General features: G+C 47.3%; 1 protein-coding gene across 3 annotated transcripts; it reads right to left on the bottom strand.

Moving 5' to 3' along the window:
• Nucleotides 1–579: 579 nt before the first annotated feature.
• On the bottom strand, nucleotides 580–26,300 carry ANKLE2 (ankyrin repeat and LEM domain containing 2). 3 transcript variants are annotated; one of them, XM_021073938.2, is made up of 13 exons: nucleotides 26,050–26,300; nucleotides 20,347–20,823; nucleotides 15,638–15,844; nucleotides 14,069–14,262; nucleotides 13,801–13,989; nucleotides 11,026–11,148; nucleotides 8,365–8,431; nucleotides 6,326–6,498; nucleotides 5,468–5,574; nucleotides 4,456–4,646; nucleotides 3,550–4,192; nucleotides 2,823–2,954; nucleotides 580–2,477 (listed from the first exon to the last, which is right to left on the bottom strand). In XM_021073938.2, the coding sequence occupies exons 1-13, from the start codon at nucleotides 26,234–26,236 to the stop codon at nucleotides 2,255–2,257; spliced, it is 2,913 nt and encodes a 970-aa protein (XP_020929597.2). In that variant the 5' UTR covers nucleotides 26,237–26,300; the 3' UTR covers nucleotides 580–2,254. The 3 variants fall into 3 exon arrangements, with proteins under 3 accessions (XP_020929597.2, XP_020929598.2, XP_084849540.1); XM_021073939.2 differs by having other exon boundaries at nucleotides 15,650–15,844; XM_084993414.1 differs by lacking the exons at nucleotides 20,347–20,823; nucleotides 26,050–26,300 and adding an exon at nucleotides 16,428–16,990 and having other exon boundaries at nucleotides 15,638–16,128.

Here is a 26,300-nt window from a genome sequence, read left to right as displayed (position 1 = left end):
ATGTCTGGTCCTTGCCACGTGGGGTGCTTGCTCGCCCCCAGAGCTGGGAACCTGCTGGTACCCCCTGCCCTGTAGCCTGTGGCGCCACACCCACCACCCATTGCAGCAGAGGGATTCTTGTCACTTCCGAAATAGAGAACATACTCTCAATGTCACAAAAAGAGGTTTCCCTTTCCCAAGAGCATTTATAAAACGTTCACTAGTTTAACTGATGTCAACATTTTCCACAAGTGTGTCAGAAATGAAAGGGCCAAAGAGCAAATAAACCACTCTTGGATTAATGTACTGTTTGGCCAAAACACTGCTTAAGGGGAGTTCCCACTGTGGCTCAGTGGCTTACAAACCAGATTAGTATCCATGAAGATAGAGGTTCCATCCCTGGCCTTGCTCAGCGGGTTAAGGATCCAGTGTGGCTGTGATGTAGGCAGGCAGCTGAGGCTCCAATTCGACCCCTAATCTGGGAACTTCGATATGGCATGGGTGCAGCCTCCCGCCCAAAAATAAACTGCTTGAAATTTTGATAGGATATTTGCCTGGGCACAGGTGAGAGGTCTTCCTGAAAGCTTAGAATGATTAACATGTGGTTTCAAAAATAATTTATTTCATTAAGAAGTTTTAAAAAGACAAAGTCACCATAAGATACATGACAATGCATTCATTCACTGGAACCGGGGCCACCTCATATAAACAATGGTCAAAGAAGGCCTAAACTTCAGAAAACAGGAACAGCAGTCTGCAAAATTAGGGCAAATCACTATTTTAATTTCCATCTGAATATTTACAACAATATACAGGACGGCATGGTCAAATTTTAGAGAAAACAGTTCACTGCTATGACTATCTGTATTCTGATTGCTTTGAGAACACAGATGCCTTTTTAAAATGCCATTTGGTTTTTAGAACAGAATGTTTTTCTGTCTTACATATTGGTTGTCTGCTATACAACAAGTGAAAACATCCTGTTTAACAACTTTTTGAGTTTTAAACTCTAAATCTTGGTTCCAGTATTCCAGACCTGTCTCTTTGTTACCATGTGAAAGAAAAGCTTCTTTAAAACAAGTTTCAATTCAGAATTTTTAGGAATAAAAAGGAATCTCACGTCTCCTTCCTATTGCTGGATAGCCTCAAAAAGTAAGTTCAAGAGAATCAAAAGTGATTTACAAAAGGCACCAAAGTCAGCAGAAGCACTGGCAGTTTTCACTTTGGACCAGACACTGGAAATGTCCCCAGATTACAGCTTCCTGCAAGCTGGCGTCGCTAACACCCGGGAGAGACAGCCCTTCAGTTGGCTGTAGCATCTTAGGCATCCTTGGCACATGGAGACCCCCAGATTCTGTGCACAGACCCTCCAGGAAGTACAAACAAGGGGAAGGGCAAGGCTAAGACAGACCACACTCACGAGCAGCGCAACTGGGACCAGACACGCCCTCCAAAGTAAACCTTTAGTTTCTTACTAAAAACGTGATGCTCTCTCGTAAAGGAAATACAGCTGAAGTGAATGCTAAAATATGGGATGCATTTCAAAACCAGAGAACAACTTACACATTACTTTATTACCACGCATGGGCAGCTAAATAAGGGGCGCTGTGTGAGGTCAAGTACGGGTGACAAAGAAACCACCTCTGAGTGACTGCTGGTGAGTGAGTTCTGTGTGACTATTTGCACAACTGCCAAGGGCTAGATTTCTTCCGAGAAAAGCTACTTTTATCTTCTGGTGACTCATTTCAGTGATTACAAGCATTGCTGCAAGTCTGAGACATTCAAGGTTCTTTTCCTCCCCAACGTCCATCTGTCAACTTTTCTAACCAACAGGGTCAACTGGCAAGCAAAGAGGATTTTCTATCATGAACTGGAAAGTCAAAGACTCCCCAAAATTCACCTCTGCCTTAAGAACAGAGGTGAGATGAGCGCAGCTCCCATGGGGGTACTGCTGATGTGGGCACGCACTTGGCCTTTCTGGCAAGCAGGCTGCCTGGTGCCTCTGTGTTCCCTGTGCATCGAGGGGTGGCTAATAACTAAGGTTGTCACTGCCATGTTGACAGTTTTCAGAACATTTGTCTGCGTCTGCTTTCATCAACTTCTCCCAAAATATCAGAAGGTTACATTTATATAGAATATTTTTTGCGTTTTCTAAAATTCTCTTATCCTCTAAAGGAGGACTGATAAAATAATCAGGATGTGTTCTTTTTTCGGTGAAATTTTAGCAAGTTACACATTACCTTTCTTCTTTTGAAAACCAAAGGACGATTGTGCTCTACAAGGTCGCGAGCTGGGCCAAGCGCGCCATCCTGCGGAGCTGGCCCCCGTTCGCAGGGCTGTAGCGCCCAGGGCTGCCCAGGCCAGGAGAGTGGGGCGCAGGGCCGGGCTTCACAGGGCTGCCCACCGTGGGGCTGCTTCTCCCAGGGCTGCTGAGTGGAGGGCCCCCAAGGTCCAGCAGCTGAGACTTCCATTTCCCTTTCGTCGCGGGGCTGGGCCAGCTGGGGAACGAGAGCAGCCAGTCAGCAAGGTGCTGACCAGACAGGACTTGGACCCCCACACCCAAGCCCCAGGGACCACCAAGGCTCCAGGAGAGGCGCACTAAGCCTCAGAACCAGGGACCTTGGAGAGTCAAAGCTCATGCGATTTCCTGCATGAGCCGCGGGTGACCCTGCGCAGAAACCCTGGCCACCCCTCCCTGCACCCATCACCGTGGGCATCACCCCTCCCGCTTTGCCACCTGCAGCCACACATCACGGGAGCTCCCTGATGGGCCTGACAGTGGTCCAGATGAACCTTTGTACAAATGTAGCTACTGACGCCCCCTGTGTAACGCCCACTGGTACCTCTGTCTGTCTGAGGGGGAGAAGCCCAGGACAGCACTCTTCCACCTGTGCACAGCTGGGTACTGCTGAGGGTCCACGTCCGCGTTCTCCAGAGCTGCCAGAACATCCCGATCCAGTTTTGATGGTTCCTCTCTAGAAGGCACGAGAAAAAGGAGGAACCACCATGATAACAAGCACAGACATCTGAGAGTTCCCTTGTGGCTCAGCGGGTTAAAGATCTGGCAGTGACAAACTGCTGTGGTGTGGGTTTGATCCCTGGCCTAGGAACTTCTGCATGATGCAGGGGCAAACCGAAAGAAAATAAGAGAAAAAAAGCACAGATGTCAAGCACCACCACAACCTTCAGGCAGAGGAATACGATCTAGGCTGCAGAGAGGCCCAGGTGGGGACAGTGGAGGCGATGTGCTGAGGGGACGGGTCCTGCTGTGAAACTGCCTTCTGCATAGTCCCACCCCGAGGACAGCTGAGCAGAAGCTGGGGACTAAGATCCTGGCAGCCCTCCTTCCTAAAATGAACTAAACTCCTAGCACAGCTGGGTCACTCAGGAAGTAAAGCAGACACATCGAGCCAGCGAGGATGCCAGCCCTGACCCACTTGGAAGACCCAAGGACTAGAGGTGCAGGTCTGCCAGGTTGCGGGTTGAAGTGGGCCTCCTCATGTTCCCTCCCACTGCTCCACGTTCATGTGCATGCCCCGTGATGGTGTGTGTATGCCCCCTAATTCGTACCCAGACAGGAAGCGCCTCTGGACTGGGTCCTGTGAGGCATGGACCCCCGAGGGCCCTGAAGTCACAGAACCACAGCTTTGCTGGGCCGCAAGCCCGGGGCTGGTGGGACCCAGGTACAAGTTCGCAATCCCAGCTGACATCTCGCTTTCTGTCCTCATCTGCGTCTCTCCGGGAGGGTCGGCAGCTGGGAGTCCAGACCCGTCACCTTCTGCACTCACTCCTGATGCCAGGATCTTCTCTTGAGTTTTCGAGTTTTTCTTTGGTGTCTTAGAAAAGCTACTTTCTAGATTCTGCAAATTCAGTTTATCAAACTCAACAGTCAAGCCAGAGACAGGAGACAGGAACGCTTCCTCCCCAGCTGGGGCCTTTGGCCTCTTCCCCCCCAGGGTCTTGCCCTCACTCAGGGGGCTGCAAAACCCATTTTTGTTGCTGTGGGGAATGGTGGGGGCGGAGGCTTCTATGAGTTCTGACTTCTGCTCGGAGGGGTGGATGTTACACCCCGAGGCTCTGGAAGCAGTGACTGCAGGCTGTGTGCTGCTTCGAGCAATGTTTTGCCGATTTTTGATCTCTTCCAAGCTCACATCCTCATCCTCATCTAGAAACGCCCCCACAGAGATGGAGTTGCTGCCCTTCCTGTGACGGCCTGTGGGGGAAAAAAGGTAGCCCTTCAGGGTGTGGGTGAGAGGACGCGCAGGGTGCCCCCAGGCACAGTCACAAAACCCCAGCCCAGGCCCTTCTCATTCAAAACCTCCTCCTCAGATTCCAAGACAGAAAACCACCTTCTTGAAAAAGGCTGGCAGGACCTTGCACACAGAAATACAGCCTCCGGGCCCAGCTCTCCTCCCTCCAAGGCAGGGAAACAAGGAGGAAGCCGGCTGGTTCCCAGGACACAGCCCATGTTCTTACCGAGGGCTGAAGTGTCCTCCTGGCGACAGGCTGAGTTTTCTCCCATGTCTTGTTGGGGCTTTTTGCCTACTTCCTGCTGAGTGAGATATTCTTCTAGTTTTTGCAGGCCTGCCTGGGAAGACAGATCAACAAAACAGCCCAGAAAGTCCCAGTATTCGACCCAGGGATACCCCAGTTCATGAGCCAGCTCTCTGAAAGAATAAAGCACAGTTAACCGGTTGTGAGACCAGGACAAAAACTCACAGAACTGCCTATACAGAAAGGAGCCTGATGCTGACAGTGCCAAAGCAACGCCTGTGATCTTGGTCTGGATTTCACTTCACCCTAAATTTGGGGCTGAAGTAGCCGCCCTCCCAGGGTAAGAACGAGCACAGTTTCCCTCTCAGACTCTGCCATGTTATGGAATGAGCCAACAAGGCCACTGGGGAGGAAGGAGACCCTGACCCAAACGCACCATTCACATTGACACTCAGGAGAGCTAGAGAGGGTCAACTGTAAAACTCCACTAATGGAGACCTTTTTGTTTTCATGAAACAAGGGCATAAAGTTGGAGATGATTCTGGTTTGGGCCAGACATAAACGCGTAGAAGCCCTTTTCACTTTTGAGTTGTAAACCTAACACTGGGCACATATATTTTGAGAAAAAGTTCTAAAATGACTCAACTAAGTTTAATTTGATTACACTGTAAATTACCTTCTTGACTGGGGAAGGAATGCTTTCCAGGCACTTCTTTACTAGTACTTTCTGGCCACGCCCTCCTCTGATGCTTAGCACCTACCACACACTCACTGATGCCTCTCAGACACCCCTCTGCCCTGGAGGGACTGTTTGACTGAGACGTTTGCTGCATAAGCTGCAGCCTGCACCTTTGCAAGGACTTACAGCCTTCACACTCTCCCAGTAAACTCGATCTGGGAACTACCATTGGGAAGGCAGCTGCAATTCTTTAGCTTCAATCTCACACAAGCACACAGCATCCAAAATGATGGTCACTTAGGGCCCTTTAAGTACCTTCCCACTCTCTCAATGCCTCTATCTGGATCCGATTTCCTGACACTGTGGAAGAAGCCTGCTTTCTCTCGAGGCGGGGTTTTCCAGAGTCGGCGAAAATCTTCTGCCTACGAAAGAGAGGGTGTGTTGAGCTATGCTCTGCACCCAGGTCACCTGGTACTGTAAAGAGCCACCAGCACCACAGGCACCCGCCTCAACCTGCAGGCAATGCGCCCACCTGTCCTGGAGCCAAGAGACCAACCCGGCCTTGGCTAATGGTCAGAGCTGCACCAGGAGGCCCCAAGGGAGACACTGTAGAGGTGCCACCCTGAGCCCCAAGTCACTTTCCCATCACAGGAGAGGAAGATAAACGTTGGTGCTTTTCATGTTTTATGGAAAATAAATATTGGTGCTGCTGAATCTAATCCTAACATTTCTGTAGTTTCGGGTAACTAATCATTGAGAAAGTTCTTTCAACAAGAGAAAAGATTATAGACAGGTCAGTGTATGAAGGATCTCCTTCTGGAAGGTGAACTTCAGAGTAACAGTGCAAATCCAAGACTCCTGAACAGGCAGCCTAGCTAGCAGGTCAAGACGCTGGCACAGGTGGGGAGCCAGGTGACGCTGGCCAGGGGAGGGTCAGCCACGTTAACCTGGCTTCTTGGAAGCAAGGGCTCATCACACACGGGCCCTGGCTAATAGGTGAGGGACAGGATCAAGACACACCCTCAGTGAAGGTTCTGAAGCCCCCTTGACAATGCACTGGGGCTCTGCAAGAACTGGTCTCTATGACCAAGCACAAAGCGAGGGGTTGGACAGGCCAGCACTTCTGGCAGGGATAGCCAGGAGCTTGTTCCAGAAGCTTCCACAGAAGCTCACCTTGGACGGACTCAGGGGCCCCGCAAAGGCTCGCAGGGTCAGGACAGGGTCTCTGGGGCCACCTCCGCTGTAGCCTATGTGAGAGGCTTCACCCGTCTGGTCCGAAGACCACAGCTCCCCGATCACTGGAGAAGACGTGTCCTCTGCTCTCAGGAGGGGCACATAGTAGTGACCTGGGTGGAGGAAACACACCACCTGAACAGGCTGCCTAGACAGCCTGTGCCTCAGTGGACATCTGGCCTCCCGGAATCAGCCAGAGAAACAGCACATTCATCACCCCCACAGGTTCTGCAAGCGAGGCAAAGGTGACAACAATAAAAAGGCTGGGAGTTCTCTTCAGTGGGTTAAAGATCTGGTGTCTCACTTCAGGGGCTCAGGTCACTGTTATGGTGCAAGTTTAATCCCTGGCCTGGGAATTTCTGCCAAAAAAAAAAAAAAAAGGCTGCAAAAGCTCTAGAGCCAAATGCCTGGGCAAGAGGCTGGTCTGCACCACTCCTGCACAGAACAAGCACTGTGTCCTTTCTTGGCAGGCAAGAAGAAAAAAGGAAAAGGATGGGAGTTCCCTTTGTGGCTCAGTGGTAACGAACCCAACAAGGATCCATGAGGATGCAGGTTTGATCCCTGGCCTCACTTAGTGGGTTAAGGATCTGATGTTGCCGTGAGCTGCAGTGTAGGTCGCAGATGTGGCTCAGATCTGGCTTGCTGTGGCTGTGGCACAGGCCAGGCAGCTTTAGCTCTTATTCGAACCCCAGCCTGGGAACTTCTCTATGCCACAGGTGTGGCCCTAAAAAATAAAAGAAAAAGAGTTTCTGTCGTGGCTCAGCATAAATAAATCTGACTAGTATCCATGAGGACGCAGGTTTGATCCCTGGCCTTGCTCAGTGGGTTAAGGATTTGGTGTTGCTGTGAGCTGTGGTGTAGGTTGCAGATGCGGCTCTGATCCAGCATTGCTGGGGCTGTGCTGTAGAACTGTGGCTGCAGCTCCCATTCGACCCCTAGCCTGGGAACCTCCACATGCTATAAGTGCAGCCCTAGGGGGAAAAAAAAAAAAAAGCAAAAAATAAAAAAAAAAAAAAAAGGAGAGTAAGGGAGAGCAGCAAACAGCTCCTCACCAGGACTTGTGAACAAGAACAGTGTTTAAATGGGAGTGTGAGGAACATTACAGAGAAGTCGCACTTCAACACAACCTCCCTTCCCAATTCCGTCTTTTTCCTGTGTTATAATTTTACATCATTGATACACGTTTCTAGACAGACCTGAGTCACACGACACCTTGACATGAAGCCTGGAAAGAACAAAGGCTGCCTGTAGCCGCCACACAGGGTGGTGGGGCAGGAAGGCGCCCTGAGAAGGCATGCTATTGACAGTGGAGGCTGTGACAATAAAAGTTCCTAAGAGTGGCCCCACTGACCCTGGGTTGAGTGGAGACCAACAGGGACTTGGATAGGAGTGGGAACGGGAGAAGCAAAAAAAGAGGCGAGCAGGAGGTAAGAGTGTCAAGTCCCCGAGGCAATGCTGCCTGGGCAGCGGGAGCACCAGGGACAGCATGACTGCGGCCAACTCCTCAGACTCACCGGAAACATCAGAGGAGGGCAGGGGGATCCCTGCTTCACCTCTACCACCTTCGCTCTCTGAGGCCTGCGAGCACAGAGGCTCCTGACGGGAGGTATGAAGCCCCGGGAAGCCGAGGCGAGTCTCGAGGGCCTGGGCAGGAGGCCCCCCCTTCCCCACCCCCAGGGCCTGAGAAGCTGGGGAGGACAGGGCCCTGGACAGAGGACGGCAGCCAAAAGGGTGAGGGAGCGACAGACAGACAGACAGAGCGATGTTCCTCCTGCTTTGCCGGCCGTGCCCAAGAGGCCTGTGGAGGCTGAAGGCTGAGGCTGTGAGCAGCAGTCAAGTGACAGACGACCTGGCCTCTCCGAAAAGGGAGGTGGGAGAAAGGGTAACTGTGAGGGGTTCATGGGGGCCGCTTCACTCCCACTGCGCGGCCAGGCTGCTCCCCAGCACCCTCCTCATGGGGGCCTCACTCCCCACCTTACCCTTTAAATAGTCTCTAATCCGCTCTTTCAGTTCCATGGATTTATTTTTGCTTCTTTCACAAATAACCTATTAAAAAAAAAAAAGTTAGGTGAAACACTCTAAATCTAACTTTTCATAACATTTTCTTACCATGAAAATGATTTTATAAAAGCAAGTTTTAAAGTCAAAACAAGGCCAATGTCCTAATGCTGAATGCTTCATAAAGCCCAGAGTCAAAAAAAAGTGTGTGGAACAGTGTAATTTTCCTTCTAGAATGTTCGGTAAAGACTTCAAGTGCTGAGGACAAGAAGAACAAACTCTGAGATTGAGTGAATTTTTACCTTTTCTTTATGCTGCTCTACAATCTCCTAATTTTCTTTCTCTCTTTTTTTTTTTTTTAAAAGGCCGAACCTTCACCATACCGAAGTTCCTGAGCCCGGAGTTGAATATGAGCCACAGCTACAACTTATGCCAGATCCTTTAACGCACTGTGCCGGGCCAGGGATTGAACCCATGCCTCTGCAGAGACCTGAGCCACTGCAGTCAGATTCTTAACCCACTGCACCACAGTGGGAACTTCTACATCTAATTTTCTGCAAGAAAAGGAAATCTTAGGGTGCACCATCAAGTCAGAGCAGAGACGCAGACACGCTGATACCTGCAGTTCTGTGCATTCCCTGCCTGGGAACCTGGGCACTACTGTTGGGCTAGAGTGAAACAGAACTCCTATCTAGCATGAACACAAATGTTTTATTTTTGCAACTATAGGAATAGATGTTCTCAGTCGTTAGACAACTGTGAACACTTTAGCTATAAGCATTAAAAATAATAATAATAACCTTAAAACAAGAAGGAAGGAACCACAAAATTACCATCTTCTGCCAGCCTGTGGGAAAAAGCTGTACAGTGTACTCTTTGAGCAGTGCAGGTATTTTCTTTCTTTCTTTTTTTTGTCTTTTTAGGGCTGCACCCACAACATATGGAAGTTCCCAGGCTAGGGGTCAAATCAAAGCTGCAGCTACCGGCCTACACCACAGCCACAGCAACTCAAGATCCGAGCCACGTCTATGACCTCCACTGCAGCTCACAGCAACAGTGGATCCTTAACCCACTCAGCAAGGCCAAGGATCGAACCCACATCCTCATGGATACTAGTCGGGTTCATTACTGCTGATCCGTGACGGGAACTCCCAGTATTTTCTTTTAAATTCTTTTAAAGTCTGTAACTGGCTGTGAGAGAGAGCCAATATTTTAGAAATGTCAGTTACTAAACTGCACTTTACATTGAAAAAATATCCATACATATGCACACAAAAAGTTGTGTCTGGTTTATGCAAAATAATAGCAATTTCTAAGCCATAGAATTGCCTGGCAAATTTTATTCTTTTTATGTGTATTCTATAATTTCTACAGATGTGGGCATTACTTCTGTATCATAGCAACTACAAAGGAGGCGCTCGCTCCAGAACAGGACCACACATATTCTATCTCTAAAGGGCTGGCAGGCCCAGGCCAGTAACAGCTCTAACGCGTGGGACAAATTAACCCATTTTCTGTTTCTGTTTAGGTCCACCTCCCTCACCACCTCACTGCACAGAGGCACCTCTGCCCTCTCTAAGGTGCATTTTACTCAACTGCCAATATAGATCATGACAAGGCCTGCTTCATAAGGCTAGAATGGGGCAGATAAGAATACATAGGAGGGGCTTAGGCAGCACCTGTTGCACAGTGAGCTGAACACACTGTCAGCTACTTTCAACATCCACCTCATCATCGCCAAGTTCCCTCAGTGATCCCTACCTCCACCCTCCTCACCACCACCGTCTTTATTCCAGTGATCCCCACCACCATCCTCCTCACTGTCACCATTTCCTTGAACACCACCATCCTCCTCACCACCACCGCCATCACCCTCAACACCACCTCCTCTGTTCTCTCCGATGCTGAGCATGCACAGAGGGAACTTGATAAAAGATAAAGTGAGCTGTTGAGAACAACCTCAACACGTGTCAGGAAAATAAAAGCTGCAAACTGGGAAAGTTATTCCCCCTGGGGTCTGCAGACGCATCTTCTTCAGAGTCCCTCTTACTTTAACAATTGGGGTTCTAAGATGTGCCCATGGGGCAAACACAGTCACAAAGTCAGAGTTACTTCTGACCTCACAGGGGCCGTGACTGCGAACTGTAATTTTACGTATTTTCATTACTAACACCATGTAGTAATAGCATTTTACTTATTTATTTCCTTATTTATTTTTGGCCGCATCCATGGAATACAGAAGTTCCCAGGCCAGGAGTTCCTGTCGTGGTGCAGTGGTTAAACGAATCCGACTAGGAACCATGAGGTTGCGGGTTCGATTCCTGCCCTTGCTCAGTGGGTTAAGGATCCGGGGTTGCCGTGAGTGTGGTGTAGGTTGCAGACGCGGCTCAAATCCTGCGTTGCTGTGGCCGGTGGCTACAGCTCCGATTAGACCCCTAGCCTGGGAACCTCCATATGCCGTGGGAGTGGCTCAAGAAAAGGGAAAAAGACCAAAAAAAAAAAAAAAAAAAAAAAAAAGTTCCCAGGTGAAAGATGAAACCAGTACTACAGCTGTAACCAGAGCCATAGCAGTGACAACACTGGATTCTTAACCCGATGAGCCACAAGGGAACTCCAGTAATAGCATTTTAATAGGTACTTACATCTTCAGGTGTTTTATCATATTTATTCCTTGGGTTTTTTACAATCAAAGGGTGTGAGGAAAGCACATTGACCACATCTGCATTCCCAAACTTGCAAGCAAAATGCAATGGTGTGTCGTAGCCCTGAGAGAGATGCAAAGGAAGAACATTTATTTCTTAAATATACTTTTTCGTCTCATAAGGTTGTTTTAAGACTAAAAAAAGCCCAATCAAACAAAACTCCTCAAAAATAAAAGACCATAAAAAGACAATGTTTTTATAACTAAAATGTAACTGGCACACTAGCACACACCCCAGCACAGCACCTCACTTACTGTGTATCTCGTGCCCTGGGGAGCTTACAACAGAGCTGAGGTGACACCTGCTCAGCAAAGAGTGGCTTCAACAATGCAGAGCCCAGGACAATGTCTTAAAACCAATGCTCAAGAAGCAAAATAAACAGATGAAGGAAACATCCAAAATGAAGCAAAGGCCATGAATTGGTCTGTACCTAAAACTCTCTTTACTGGCTCATCCTCCAGTAAATGAAACTTGCCCCTCCTGATTTCTTGGTATTTTTCGATGTTGACCCGCCCCTGCTGGTACCCTCCGCATGCCAGCTCCCCACAGCTGCTGCCACAGGCTTGGATGCAGAATGTCCAAAACAGAGCCCACTCATGGTTACCAGAGCATGGCCTGCAAGCCACATGCAGCTACTGCAGGTCCCAGCTTCAGCACCACCCCTCCCTCAAGCCACCTTGGCTGCATCCCTCTGCTTCTCACCCAGGCTGCCTGCACTCAACACCCCCAGCTCCAGTCCAGTCCCCTCCACTGGGTGGCCCCAGGGAGCTCAGCTCCTTCGCTATGCCACATACCCTCTAGGGCCATCTCATCCCCTCAGACAACTTATGTGTCTGACGACACTACCGCTTGCTCTGCTCACTCTCCCACACAACCTGTCCCCTGTCCAGGGTTGGTGAGCTTACTCAGTTCAGGGAGCATGGTAAACACCTGGGGTTTCGCAAGCCATCTAGCTCTGCCTCAGTCATCCTACTCCACCCTTCTCTGTAGCTGTGCACAGAGAATGAGCAGAGTTGTGTTCCAATAAAGTTCCCTCTCTTTTTTTTTCCTTTTTAGGGCCACATCTAAAGAATATGGAAGTTCTAGGCTAGGGGTTGAATCAGAGCTGTAGCTGCTGGCCTAAGCACTTACCCTTATTCATTCAGTTTGTTCACACTTAGTCTGATACGCTGATTTTGCCCCTTCTATCCTATTTCATGCTTACTATTACTTTTATATAACTGCTGATTCCTCTTTAGGCCCACTCTAATTTTGCTAAATTTAGTAGTTATTCTTGCTTTCCAATTCCGCAGTTCAATGTACCATATGCACTATGTGTTACAAAATAATATATTACAACCCTAATTTTTTTTTTTTGGCCCTGCCCGTGGCACATAGATCAAACCCATGCACCACAGCAGCAGTGACCTGAGCCACAGCACTGACAACACCAGGTCCTTAACCTACTGAGCCACCAGGGAGCTCCTCCAATATGCTTTTCATTTATTTTTTTTTTTTGGTCTTTCTAGGGCTGCACCCTAGGCATATGGAAGTTCTCAGGCTAGGGGTCGAATTGGAGCTGCAGCTGCCAGCCTATACCACAGCTCATGGCAATCCCAAATCCTTAACCCACTGAACAAGGCCAGAGTCCTCATGGATACTAGTCAGATTCATTTCTACTGAGCCACAATGGGAACTGCTCCAATATGCTTTTTATTTTTTATTTTATTTTATTTTATTTTTTGTCTTTTTGCCTTTCTGGGGCAGCTCCCACGGCATATGGAGGTTCCCAGGCTAGGGGTCTAATCGGAGCTGTACCTGCCAGCCTACACCAGAGCCACAGCAACGTGGGATTTGAGCTGTGACTACAACCTACACCATAGCTCACGGCAACACCGGATCCTTAACCCACTGAGCAAGGACAGGGATCGAACCCACAACCTCATGGTTCCTAGTTGGATTCGTTAACCACTGCGCCACAACAGGAACTCCTCCAATATGCTTTTTAAATTCCCTTTCCTGCCAACCACAACTTTTCCAACACCTAGTACAATTCTTGGTTCTCAGCCATGCCTAGGTTTTCCCTTTAGGCACCATTAAAAACCCCCCCACTGAACATTTTAACCTCACAGGAAATACTCCTAATGTAACGTTAAATGGAAAGAGATGGAGTTTCCATTGTGGTGCAGCAGAAACGAATCCGACTAGTATCCATCAGGATGAGGGTCCAATCCCTGTCCTTGCTCAATGGGTTAAGACGCAGCTCAGATCCTGCATTGCTGTGGCTGTCGCACAGGCTGGACACCATAGCTCTGATTCGACCCATAGTCTGGGAACTTTCATATGCCTCAGGTACAGCCCCCCCCGCCCCCAAAAAAAAGAAAAGAAAGAAAGAAACACACACAGAACACTAGACTACAAGGCACCAGACCCTTTTTCCTTCCTTCCACCTCCAGCTTTTTGGCATCCTCCCAGCCTCCCATCAGCTCAGGGCTCTCTGCACAAAGGCCAGCAGAGAGGTGAGCTGAGCAGCCCTGCCCGGGCCCAGGTGCACCGTTCCTCTTTCTCCTGCAGGAACCATCCCACCCGCCTCCTTCTAAGCACTATGACACCTGGGAACAGGAATGTGCCCCTCCTCCCAGCTGACACGCTCAGATGCTAGGAACACACACAGCCCCCCCCACCCCACCCATCTCAGCTGAGACCACCCCACAACCCAGGGCAGGGGCAGCGCACCACTCTGTCGGGAGTGTTGAGGTACAGGTCCAGCACATAGCAGATGCGCTTCTCCAGCATGTGCGGCTCGTCGTCCGGGTACATGAGCCGCATGAACTCGGGGTTCTCCAGCGTCTCTAGGGTCAGCTGACATAGGGCAGCCTGGTTCTCCTTGGCAGCCACATGCAGGACGTTGTACCGACAGCCCTCCTGGAAGACAAGTGCAGACCCTGAGCATCACTCTCATCAGCTGCAGCCTCCACGCAAATGAGGCCAGAAGCAGGCTCACCTGAACGATGGTGGGGTTGTCCCCGGATCCGATCAGATACCGGGGGTTGCTCCAGATGAGATCAGAAAAGGTGTCTTCCTCTCCCTTCTCCACAGCTCTCCGAAGCTTGGCGGTGAGATCCTGCGTCCGGGGATTCTTATAACTGTTCGCTCGCTCTCTGTTTGCGGCTTCTGACTCAGACAAGTACAACCCATCTGTTATGAAGAGACATAAGTTAAGAACATTCAATTTCACAAACATTTCCTCATCATCCACTATGTGCTACAATGAATGCAATCCTTTGCACAGAGGCCGATCTAGCTGGGAGTAAATGGCAAGAAACAATGAGGAGTTCCCTAGTGGTGCAGCAGGTTAAGGATCTGGGATTGTCACTGCTGCAGCTTGGGCTACTACTGCGGCAAGGGGTCAGTCAATCCCTGGCGTGGGAACCTCCATGTGCTGTGGGTGTGGCAAAAAAAAAAGAAAAAGAAAAAGTGATGCTACACAGCAGACACAGCATGACGTGTACTGGCTCTGGCAACAGCTGCAGCACATAGGGGTGGGGGAGCAGGGCACCATCTACATTCGCAGAGCACAGGAAGTACACTTCCAAATGCACGGAAAATCCTCAGAAAGGCAGTGAGCATGGAGGGATTTCGCTGGTTTAATCACAGCATCTGTGGATGTGTGACAGCAATCTTGAGGCATTTTCACAAACTGTGGAGAGGGAAACCCAGAAATGTTTGAAATTATTCTAGCTATCATGGAAGAAATGCCGAGGAGAGGGGACAGAGGAGGCACAAGAGACTCTCAACCGAAGGACAACTTTCAGCAAGGAAAGGAGAGTTCCTTGGGAACCCCAGCCAGCCTGGGATGCTCATGGTGGGCACCAGACCGAGGCCAGACCACTGGGGTTTCCTCCAATGCCAACTGCAAAGGCCCTTCAGCCGATGCTGGTTCTGAGCTGGGAGTGGGTGTGGCTAGGTTTCTGGCTAGACGGCTCCTGCAGGCGAGCCTGATCACTGCAGAAGGATCTGTGGCCAAGCAGGTGCTACAGTCCTCCACGGAGGTGGGAGGTGCAGCCCCAGGGGGAAGTAGTGAGATCTCAGCCTTTAAAAAGGCCCTGAATCCACAAGGCAGCAGGGAAGGAGAGTGCAAAGTCTCCGCAAAAAAAGGCCTCAGCAGCTCTGGGGTCACAGTGGCTGCCCCACCCACACCAGCCAACTGACCCATCCTCCAGCCATTTCATGGCCGGGCCTCAGTGCCCTACTCCCAACACCCTGGACTTCTAAGGTGGAGAAAAACTAGACACAAGGAAAGAGGGCACAAAAGACCCAGGGGAAATCTGATAGTAATGCTAAGACATGAACCTTGGCATAAAATTACTTTTTTTTTTTTTAATTACAGCCACACATGAAGCATATGGAAGTTCCTGGGGGGGCGCAAATAGGAGCCACAGGTGCAACCTATATCATAGCTGCAGCAATGTTGGATCCTTAACCCTTAGCTGGCCAGGGATTGAACCCACTTCCTTAGAAAGATGTCTGTTCCTTACCCCACTGAGCCACAGTGGGAACTCCTATAATTTACCTTTTAACCCACCATTGCTAAAGAGTGGTGTCATTTTCACAGGAGAAAGTGGTAAAGAGGTTTTGCTTGGAGAAGGGAAATAATCACAAATTCCTCTAGCAAATTTCTCAGCATCTTCTCTGCTTGTAAAAGCTTTAAATCGAGATCCTTTGATCATTTTGACAGCTTGCAAGGCTTCCTTTTTATCTTCATAAACATGAATCCTTTCTGCGCAAGAAAAGCAACAAAGGAAAATTAGAGATAAATTACTGGAACAATTGCCACCTAATTCACATCTGAAGCTCTGGGTGTGGTAATCAACAACTGTTACTTGTTGTCTGTCTGATTTCTCCCTCTTTTTAGGGCCACACCTGAGGCATATGCAAGTTCCCAGGCTAGGGGTCAAATCAGAACTGAAGCTGTTGGCCTACGCCACAGCCACAGTAATGCCAGATCCGAGCCACCTATGCAACCTATACTGCAGCTCAAGGCAACACCAGATCCTTAACCCACTGAGCAAGGCCAGGGATTAAACCTGCATCCTCATGGATACTAGTCAGGTTCTTAACCAGAACAATGGGAACTCCTGATTTTTCTCTCATTAACAGTTCAGATTTTAATTTTTATTTATTTATTTATTTTGTCTTTTTGCCATTTCTTGGGCCACTACCGCAGCATATGGAGGTTCCCAGGCTAGGGGTCAAATCGGAGCTGTAGCCGCCGGCCTACACCAGAGCCACAGCAACGAGGGATCCGAGCTGCATCTGCAACCTCCACCACAGCTCACGGTAACGCCGGATCCTTAACCCACTGAGCAAGGCCAGGGATCGAACCTGCAACCTCACGGTTCCTAGTCGGATTCGTTAACCACTGCGCCATGACGGGAACTCCAACAGTTCAGATTTTTAATCTTGAAGACAAAGGGCTTCAGCTAGCCAAAAGAACATAATAATCATGACCACAGATATGTGCATAGATATTCTATATCTATAAGTACATATTCTATACTTAAATAGGTAGTTTTATATCCAGGGATACTATTTCATACTAAAAAACAAAATTTACAACTATGAATAAAAATAAAAATAAAAAGTTGAAAACTATGACATTACCAAAGAATGTAAGAGAAATTTTAAATATAATTTTGGGTGGGGCATGCCTTTCTATTCATGCCAAGAAACCCAGAATAGATTAAAAAAAAGAAGTTCCTTAGTGGCTCAGCAGTTTAAGGACCCAGTGTTATCACTGCTATGACTCAGGTCACCGCTATGGCTTGGGTTCCATCGCTGGCTTGGGAACTTCCACATGCTGTGGGTACAGCCACAAAAAAAAAAAAAAAAAAAGAAAAGAAAAAAAGAAAAAAGAAAAAAAAAGAAAAAGGAGGCTCCAATTATGTAAAAATATTAACATTCTGTAGGGGAACTACCATGATCAAGTTCTGTACAAACTCATAGGCTCATAAAATACAAATGACAGATTGGGAGAATAAATTTTTAACTGATACAACAGAAGAATGATAATGTTGACTGGCTCATAAAAATGGTTAATATACATGACCAAGCAATTCATCAAATAAATACAAATAGACTATCACCAATTAAATAAGGTGACAACAAATAACAAGTGTTGGTGAGGATGTAGAGAACGGGGAGCCCTCATGCACTGTTGGTGGAAATGTAAATGGTGCCAGCCAGTATAAAAAAAATAGTATGGAGGGTCCTCAGAAAGATAATACAACTACCATTTAATCTAGCAATTCCACTTCTGGGTATTCAGCTAAAGACATATGAAGACTAATCTAAAAAGACATATGCACCCCTATGTTCACAGGAGCATAATTTACAATACCTAAGAAATGGAAGCAACCCAAAGTCCATCGTTGGATGGTTAAGGAAAATGTGATATATATATATATATATCTGTGTGTGTGTATATATACATATATGTATACAGACACATACACATACATGCACAATGGAATACTTAACTCGGCCATAAAAAAGAATGGAATCTTGCCATTTGTGGGCATATGGATGGATAAGGAGGGCATTTTGCTAAGAGAAATGAGTCAAAGACAATCATTGTGTGATTTCACTTATGTGGAATCTAAAAAACAAATGAACAAACAAAACAGAAACAGAATCATAGATACAGAGAACAAACAGGTGGTTGCCAGACTGGGTGGTTTGGGTGGGAGGATTAGTGAAAAAAGTGAGGGAAAGTAAGAGGCAAAAACTTCCAGCTACAAAATAAATGAGTCACAGGGATGAAATACACAGGATAAAAATAATAATAAAAAGGTAATCAGGAGTTCCGTCGTGGTGAAGTGGTTAACGAATCCGACTAGGAACCATGAGGTTGCGGGTTCGGTCCCTGCCCTTGCTCAGTGGGTTAACGATCCGGCGTTGCCGTGAGCTGTGGTGTAGGTTGCAGACGCGGCTCGGATCCTGCGTTGCTGTGGCTCTGGTGTAGGCCGGTGGCTACAGCTCCGATTCAACCCCTAGCCTGGGAATCTCCATATGCCGCGGGAGCGACCCAAGAAATAACAACAACAACAACAACAAAAAGACAAAAGACAAAAAAAAAAAAAAAAAAAAAAAAGGTAATCAACCTAAAACAAGATAGAGGTTTCCCTTATTTGAAAGACAAAAAAGAAAGTTTAATAACATGCAGAAAGGAGTTCCTGCTGCAATACAGCAGGATAAAGATCTGGCGTTGCCACAGTTGTGGCTTAGAGTGCAACTACAGCTTAGATCTGATCCCTGCCCTGGGAGCTCCATATGATGTGGGACAGCCAAGAACGAAAACAAAGGGAAAAAAAAAGTGGAGTTCTCTTGTGGTGTACCAAGTTCACAATCCAGCATTATCACTCCTGTGGCACGGGTTCAAACATCCATATGCCATGGAGATTACCACCCCCCAAAAAGTATATTTGGACCCAGCACCTCTATATACCAATTTCATAAAAGTAAAGACAATGTACATACATACATATATATTTATATTTATGTTAAATATATTTATTTTTGGCTGTGCCTATGACATACAGAAATTCCCAGGCCAGGGATTGAACCCGCACCACAGTAGTAACAACACCAGATCCTTAACCCACTAGGTCACCAGGGAATTCCTATTTATGAAAAACTTAAAATATATTAAAAATAATAACAGTAAAGGAGTTCCCATTGTGGCTCAGGGGGAACGAACCCAACTAGGATCCACGAGGACTCAAGTTCAATCCCTGGCCTTGCTCAGTGGATTAAAGATGTGGCATTGCTGTGAGCAGTGGTGTAGGTGCAGATACCTCAGTTCCATGTTGCTGTGGCTGTGGTGCAGGCCTGCAGTTGCAGCTCCCATTCAACCCCTAGCCTGGGAACTTCCAAACACTATGGGTGTGGCCCTAAAAAAAAAAAGACTCAAAAATAAATACATAAAATAAAAAGTCTAAATTTGAATATAAATAAACAACAATAAGTAGGATCAATACATTATATATACTTTGTTTTATAAAAAGCAACTTTACTGTAATCAATATCAAACTTTCATTAATTCTACCCAAAGCTATCAATTTTTTAAAATTATAATTCTTTGATGTTGAGGAGTTCCCATCGTGGCTCAGTGGTTAATGAATCCGACTAGGAACCATGAGGTTGCGGGTTCGTTCCCTGCCTTTGCTCAGTGGGTTAACGATCCGGCGTTGCCGTGAGCTGTGGTACAGGTCGCACATAGCTCGGATCCCACGTTGCTGTGTCTCTGGCTTACGCCAGTGGGTACAGCTCCGATTCGACCTCTAGCTTGGGAACCTCCATATGCCACCAGAGCAGCCCAAGAAATGGCAAAAAAGACAGAAAAAAAAAAAAAAATCTTTGATGTTGAAAATTATACCTTCATTGGCCATTTGTATTCATTAAATATAAAAGCTGATCAGGTTATGGTAAAAAAGAAAAAAGGGAGAGAGATGATTAATCAAAAAAATGGAGCCAGTCAATAAATACTTGCAAAGTATGTCTCTGTTAGAGTCCAATTTTCTTATTTATTATTTATTTGCTTTTAAATAAGCACCCTCAGCATATGGAGGTTCCATATGGAGCTACAGCTGCCGGCCTACACCACAGCCACAGCAGTGCAGGATCCGAGTCACGTACAACCTATACCACATCTTACAGCAATGTCAGATCCTTAAACCACTGAGTGCGGGATCAAACCCGCATCCTCATGGATGCTAGTTGGGTTTGTTAACCCCTTGCCACGATGGGCACACTTAATTTCTAACAATTCCTATATAGATTTATAAAACACTCAGAATTCTGCATAAAAATATTAACTGGTTAATTTGGAGTGATGAGGTAATGGTGATGAAATGCTCCTTTCTCCTCCTCTGTAGTCTGTGATTTTCTTTTTTTAATTTTTTTTTCTTTTTGCTTTTAAGGGCTGCACCTACAGCATAGGGAAGTTCCCAGGCTAGGGGTCAAATCAGAGTTGCAGCTGCCGGCCAAAGCCAAAGGAACACCAGATCCAAGCTGTGTCTGTGACCTATACTGCAGCTCAGGGCAACACCGGATCCTCAACCCACTGAGCAGGACCAGGGATTGAACCTGCATTCTCACAGATTCTAGTTGGGTTCATTATCATTGAGCCACAGTGGGAACTCCTATTCAGTGATTTTCAAAATCACTTTCCCCTGGTATCTGTGCACCACCTATATAGAAAACTCCCACTTGTCACATTACCGTTTCTTGCCAGGGCGTCCTCATATGCCGGGCACACCCCATAGTACAGAGGCGGCTCTGCAGAGGCCCTCAGCATGGCTTTGTGGCTGCTGACCCCCGCCGAGGCACTGAAGGGCACCGAGCAGGTCTCAGACGTCATGGCATCTTCCTCCGGAGGATTCAAGCCCACACTATAACCAAAATCTCTGTCCTCAGAAAAGCTGACCTGCTCAGCTGGGCTCCCTACCGCAGACTTCATAATCCTTCGTGTGTCCTGGCCAAGGACAGTGGCACCCGTGGCGTCATGGTCAGAAGGGTGTGAAGGCAGTGTACTGTGCTCTAATAAAGCCTGAGCCAATTTCTTCTCGAAAATGAACCTTGTGGTTGATGTAATGGGTCCGCATTTCAATCCAGCTTTGAGAATTTCTTCTCTAAGGTCATCTGGATTCAGGAGTTTCAATCGAGCCAAGATGGTATCCATTGTCATTTCGCCTAGGCCTAAGATAAGAAAAGTCAAATCGATGGCTATAAGTACATCCTCTCTTAAATGAATTTAGCAAAGTTGCAGGATATAAGATTAGTGTACAGAAACTGATTGCTCTTTTATACACTAATAATAAACTATCAGAAAGAAAAAGTAAAAAACAAATTCCAGGAGTTCCCATTGTGGCTCAATGGAAACAAATCCGACTAGCTTCCATGAGGACACAGGTTCGATCCTCAGTGAGTTAAGGATCCAGCATTGCTGTGAGCTGTGGTGTAGGTCGCAGACAAAGCTTGGATCCTGCATTGCTATGGCTGTGCTGTAGGCTGCCAGCTGTGGCTCCTATTCGACCCCTAGCCTGGGAACTTCTGTATGCTGAGGGTGCAGCCCTAAAAAGCAAAATAATAATAATAATAATAAAATAAATAAATAAAATAAAATTTTAAAAAATTAGGGAAAGAAATAACTGGACATATAAACATATATCATCAAAACTGGGGTAAAGGGTTTTAAGAAGTGTTTAGATGAAATGACAGGATATCCAGGATTGGCTATAAATTACTCCAGGAGAGCAAAACAGAGGGGGCAGTGACAGAAAAACAGGACTCACAAAATGCTAATACTTGTAGCTAGATGATGGATACTTTTGTGTATTTCTTCTTAAAGAACTTTTTATGATGCTACCTCTCACCTCTGACGCCTAGATTTCAGAAATGAACGGACTGCACAGGCCCCTCTAGAGCTGCCACAGAACAAAGGATTCTACCCAGGGAGAGCCCCTATGAGAGTCTCTGAATGAATGCTGGGTGTAAGGGCAAGAGAGGTGATAAGGAATTGATATGAAAGGAACACATACAAGGCAAAGTTTGAAGAGTCGGGGGCAACTGGGACAGATGCTACGAATAAACAGAGGATCCTGGCAATATTCTCTTTCATGCCATCCCTGTGTCCTTACTCTAAAGATACTTTTTTTTTTTTTTAATTAAAAAACCCAGGACATATGCAAGTTCCAGCCCAATCCGAACCACAGCTGTGACCTAGGCCACAGCTGCGGTAATGCTGGATCCTTTAACCCTTTAACCTACTGCACTAGGCCAGGGATCCAGCCCGCTCCTCCACAGCAACCTGAGCCATCACAGTCGGACTTTTAACCCACTGCACCAAAGGGGGAACTCCTAAATGTACCTTTTAATTAATCTTTGCCTCGCCCACATCATGCACAGGTTCCCAGGCCAGGGATCGAACCCAAGCCACAGCAGTGATAACACTGAGTCCTTAACTGCTAGGCCACCAAGGAACTCCTAAAGCTACCTTTTTAACGTAGGCTAGTTTGAAAGGGGTTTTGTCCTCATAAGCAAGCAAGCCCTGAATAGAAAACTTACATGACATTATATCACTAACTTTGTGACCTTGGGCAAGTTATGTAAACTCTAGGCCTCGATTTTCTCGTCTATAAAATGGACATAATAATAGCTCTGCTCCTTAGGCTGTAATGAGAATTAGATAAAATAATATGCGTTTGACACTGACAAATTATCCATAAATACCAGTTACAGCTATGCAGTTGCATAATATAGGCTTATGAATCTTGTATACATGCTGAAAGTCAATCTGAATAAAAACACTCTGAATATATACACTCTGTTACTAATATTTTTAATACAACACACAAGAATCAGCCCATGTGTGGAAAAGAAAGAGAATATAAAGCAGTAACTAACAAGACTGGTTAGCTTCAGGGGAGGGTGGAGGTGCCTGCAGGGGAGGGTAGCACTTTTTCTTTTTAATGGCCACACCTATTGTATATGGAAGTTCCCAGGCTAGGAGTGGCAGATGCCAGCCTACACCACAGCCATAACAACACCAGATCCAAGTGCATCTGGGACCTACAATGCAGGATGCAGCAATGCTGGATCCTTACCCCACCAAGTGAGGCCAGGAATCAAACCCACGTCCTCATGGATACTAGTCAGGTTCATAATCCACTGAGCCACAGTGGGAACTCTAGGGGGCAGCACCTCTGAACAGGACTTTGTATATGTTCTGACTTAGAAACAGGTTTGTGACTCACACACACACAAAACACAAACAAATAGATGGGATGAGACCCCCAAGTGGAATAGAAACCAAAAGAAAAGAGCTCAACTGTATTACAAGTTAGTAATATAACTGGGGGGGGAGAATGAAGGCAGTAACTGAAAAATAGTAATCCATGACCATGAGCTCCAAGAGTGAAGACAGAGAAAGAGCATACAAACACTAGAGTTGTCAGGTTCTCGCAGTGGTACAGGTTAGCAATTCTGAAGCTACATTAAATGCATTCTAGGACTCAGCAAGTAACTAGACATACTGGAGGTAATGAGAGCCAGGCTCCTCACTGACAGAGAAGGGAGCTACAAATAAAGAGAAAGCTAGATAGGGCTCAGCAAACTTCTGCAAGGGGCCAGGGAATAAACTATGAGGCTTTGTGACCCAAAGTCCCCTCAAGCACTAAGAATAGCCATAGATGAAAGAGTGTGGCTGCACTGCAAAAACTGGTAGAGGCCGAGTTCCCTGGTGGCTCAGAGAGTTAAGGGATCCAGCATTGTCACTGCTGTGGCATGGGTTTGATCGCTGGCCTGGGAACTTCTGCATGCCGCAGGCGCAGACAAAAAATTTTTTAAGAATAAAAAGAGGTTGGGGCTGGATTTGGCCAGTGGGCCATAGTCTGCTGACCCTTGGGCTAGAAAGAGAAGTATCTGCAAGACCTCCATCGATTGACTGACAGAGACATAAATATACAGGTATACGAAATTGAGGTAGGTCTGCAGATTGGACAATGCTTTTTGGTTTCCTGTGATTCTGACTTGTCCTGTGATTATGTAAGATATGAACACCGGGGGAATCTAAGTGGATGTACACAGGATTTCTTTTAACTATTTTGACATAACTAAAAACACAAGAAGTTGAAAAGTAGTAGAGAGAGGTCCCGTGAACCCAACACACAGCTTCCCTCAATGGCAACACCTTAAACGCTGTAGTGCATCATCCAAACCTGGCAAGTGCCATGGACACAGGACAAGGAGCAAGCTCAAGGGCCTCAGCAGTTTCTGCAATCACTCTTTTCTTGTGTGTCTTTGGATGTAGTTCCCTGTTGTCTCTCACAGATATAGATTCACAGGTACCTGGTTAGTTAATGGTTAGTTAATGAACTGTTCCGTCGCCACAAAGATCTCCTCCTGCTGCCTCTTTACTGTCACATCCAATCTCCTCCACTATCCCCTACCCTTGGCAACCACTACTTTGTCCTCCGTCGTTATAATATTTTCACCTTGAGAATGCTATATAAATGGAACTATATGCTACAAACTTTTTTTTTTTTGGCTATACCCACAGCATGTGGAAGTTCCTGGGCCACAATAGCAACCCAAGCCACTGCAATAACAACACTGGATCCTTAATCTGCTGTGCCACAATCCTATGAACTTTTTTTTAAAGGGCTGAACCCACAACATATGGAAGTTCCCAGGCTAGAGGTCAAATTGGAGCTGCAGCCACTGGTCTACAGCACAGCCACAGCAACGCTGAGCTGCATCTGCGACCCACACTGCAGCTCATGGCAATGCCTAATTCCTAATCCACTGAGTGGGGCTGGAGGTTGAACCTGAATTCTCATACTAGTCGGGTTCTTAACCTGTTGAGCCACAACAGGACCTTCACACTGTAGGTTTAATTTGTATTTTGCTATTGGCTGGTGATGTTGAACATCTTTCCATGTTTATCTGTCTATACTATTTTTGTAATTTTTTTAAATTCTAAAATGATCTGGGAGTTCCCACCATAGCGCAGCAGCAACAAATCCGACTAGGAACCATGAGGTTGTGGGTTTGATCCCTGGCCTTGCTCAGTGGGTTAAGAATCCTGCGTTGCCGTGAGCTGTGGCATAGATTGCAGACAAGGCTCAGATCTGGCATTGCTGTGGCTCTGGCGTAGGCTGGCAGCAACACCTCTGATTAGACCCCTAGCCTGGTAACCTCCATGTGCCACAAGTGTGGCCCTAAAAAGACAAAAAAAAAAAAAAATCTAAAATGATCTTAGGAGTTCCCTTGTGGTACAGTGGGTTAAGGATCTGGGGTTGTCACTGCAGCATCTTGAGTCATTGCTGTTGTGAGTGAACTTGTACATGGCCTGGGCATGACCAAAAAAAGATTTTAAAATGAAAGCTACATTTTAAAAATAGGCGTTCCCATCATGGCTCAGCGGAAATGAATCTGACTAGTATCCGTGAGGAGGCAGGTTCAATCCCTGGCCTTAATCAGTGGGTTAAGGATCCAGAGTTGCTGTGAACTGTTGTGTAGGTCACAGATGCGGCTTGGATCCTTCGTCCCTGTGGCTGTGTTGTAGGCTGGCAGCTGCAGCTCCAATCTGACCCCCAGCCTGGGAACCTCCATATGCCGCACCTTCAGCCCTCAAAAGACATTAAAAAAAAAAAAAAAAAAAAAACCGCGAAAAAGACTCCAAACTATAATCTCTTAGCCCCAGACCCTACTGGCCTCATGCATCCTTTAGCATTAGTGTCTGCATAATTTCTTGTCTCAGGTGTCCTGCACTGGATTTTTTGGCACAGTGTTGACAGCCACCATGCTGGCCAAATCAGCATGCTATCACTAAAGGTGCCACCTAAAACTTTCCTAAGGGGATGAGAGAAGGTAAAACAACCAGAAACTCAACAGGATGGAGGGCAAGCTGGACTCCATGTCAAAAGGCCTACACCCCCACCTGGCTTCTGCCCCGGACCTGTGTTATCTCTGCCGCAGCAAATATTCCTGGGGCCTGTTTTCTCAGCTGTTAAGAAATAAGTCACGCGTAAGAACAACTTTAGTCAGGAAATTTCAAGATGAGATCATCAATTGTGCTATGTGCTAATAAAATTTTCATCTTCCCATCAAAGTATTAGAGGAACTCTAGCTTATCCTCCAGAAAGAAACCAGGCCTGCGGGCAAGGGGTCCCGGATGCCCTCAATTGAGGTTCACTCGGCCTACTCAAATTAAGGCCTCAAACTAACTGAAGTGCTTGCAGACGCGGCACCCGAGCTTCCAGTCTCACGGCTTTTCCCCATCTGTAAGTCAAGGACTCCGTAGTTTTACTCCAAGTCTCTTCCCAGAACACCGACTCCTGCCGGGGTAGGATCCAGGCCCCGAGAGAGGAGACCAGGGAGGGGAAGGGATGTGAATCCCGGGAGACAGAGGACCGGCCTTACCTGGATCTGGGAATGGGGCCGCGGACGCGCAGGGCAGCGGGTCGGGAGGTCCACTCCGGCCCAGGACCCGCGGCCGCCGGTCCAGCCGCCGCACCAGCCAGCGCACGGCGATCAGCAGCACTGAGGCACCCAGCAGCTCCCAGGCCAGCGCCGCCCACTCGGCTGCCGCCAGCCGGGGCCACAGCATTGCCACCGCTCGCCCGGTTGTCGCCGCCGCCGCCGCCGCCACCGCCGAGGGCCGCCCGAGGACC

Source organism: Sus scrofa, chromosome 14 (genome assembly GCF_054392235.1).
Source record: "Sus scrofa isolate SSC_HxYL_T2T_F1_AM1 chromosome 14, Sscrofa_HxYL_maternal_Yorkshire_Landrace_v2.0, whole genome shotgun sequence".
In the NCBI taxonomy this organism is placed as follows: domain Eukaryota; kingdom Metazoa; phylum Chordata; class Mammalia; order Artiodactyla; family Suidae; genus Sus; species Sus scrofa.
Note: the sequence above shows the minus strand (reverse complement) of the source record. Positions and strands in the feature narration are given on the sequence as shown.

Excerpts from the sequence above, each read along its gene's own strand:
- ANKLE2 (XM_021073938.2), bottom strand. The coding sequence starts at position 26,236 with ATGCTGTGGCCCCGGCTGGCGGCAGCCGAGTGGGCGGCGCTGGCCTGG. Across the intron at positions 20,824-26,049 it reads GGCCCCATTCCCAGATCCAG|GCCTAGGCGAAATGACAATG; the intron begins GTAAGGCCGGTC and ends TTCTTATCTTAG. Across the intron at positions 4,647-5,467 it reads GGCATTGAGAGAGTGGGAAG|AGAGCTGGCTCATGAACTGG; the intron begins GTACTTAAAGGG and ends TTATTCTTTCAG.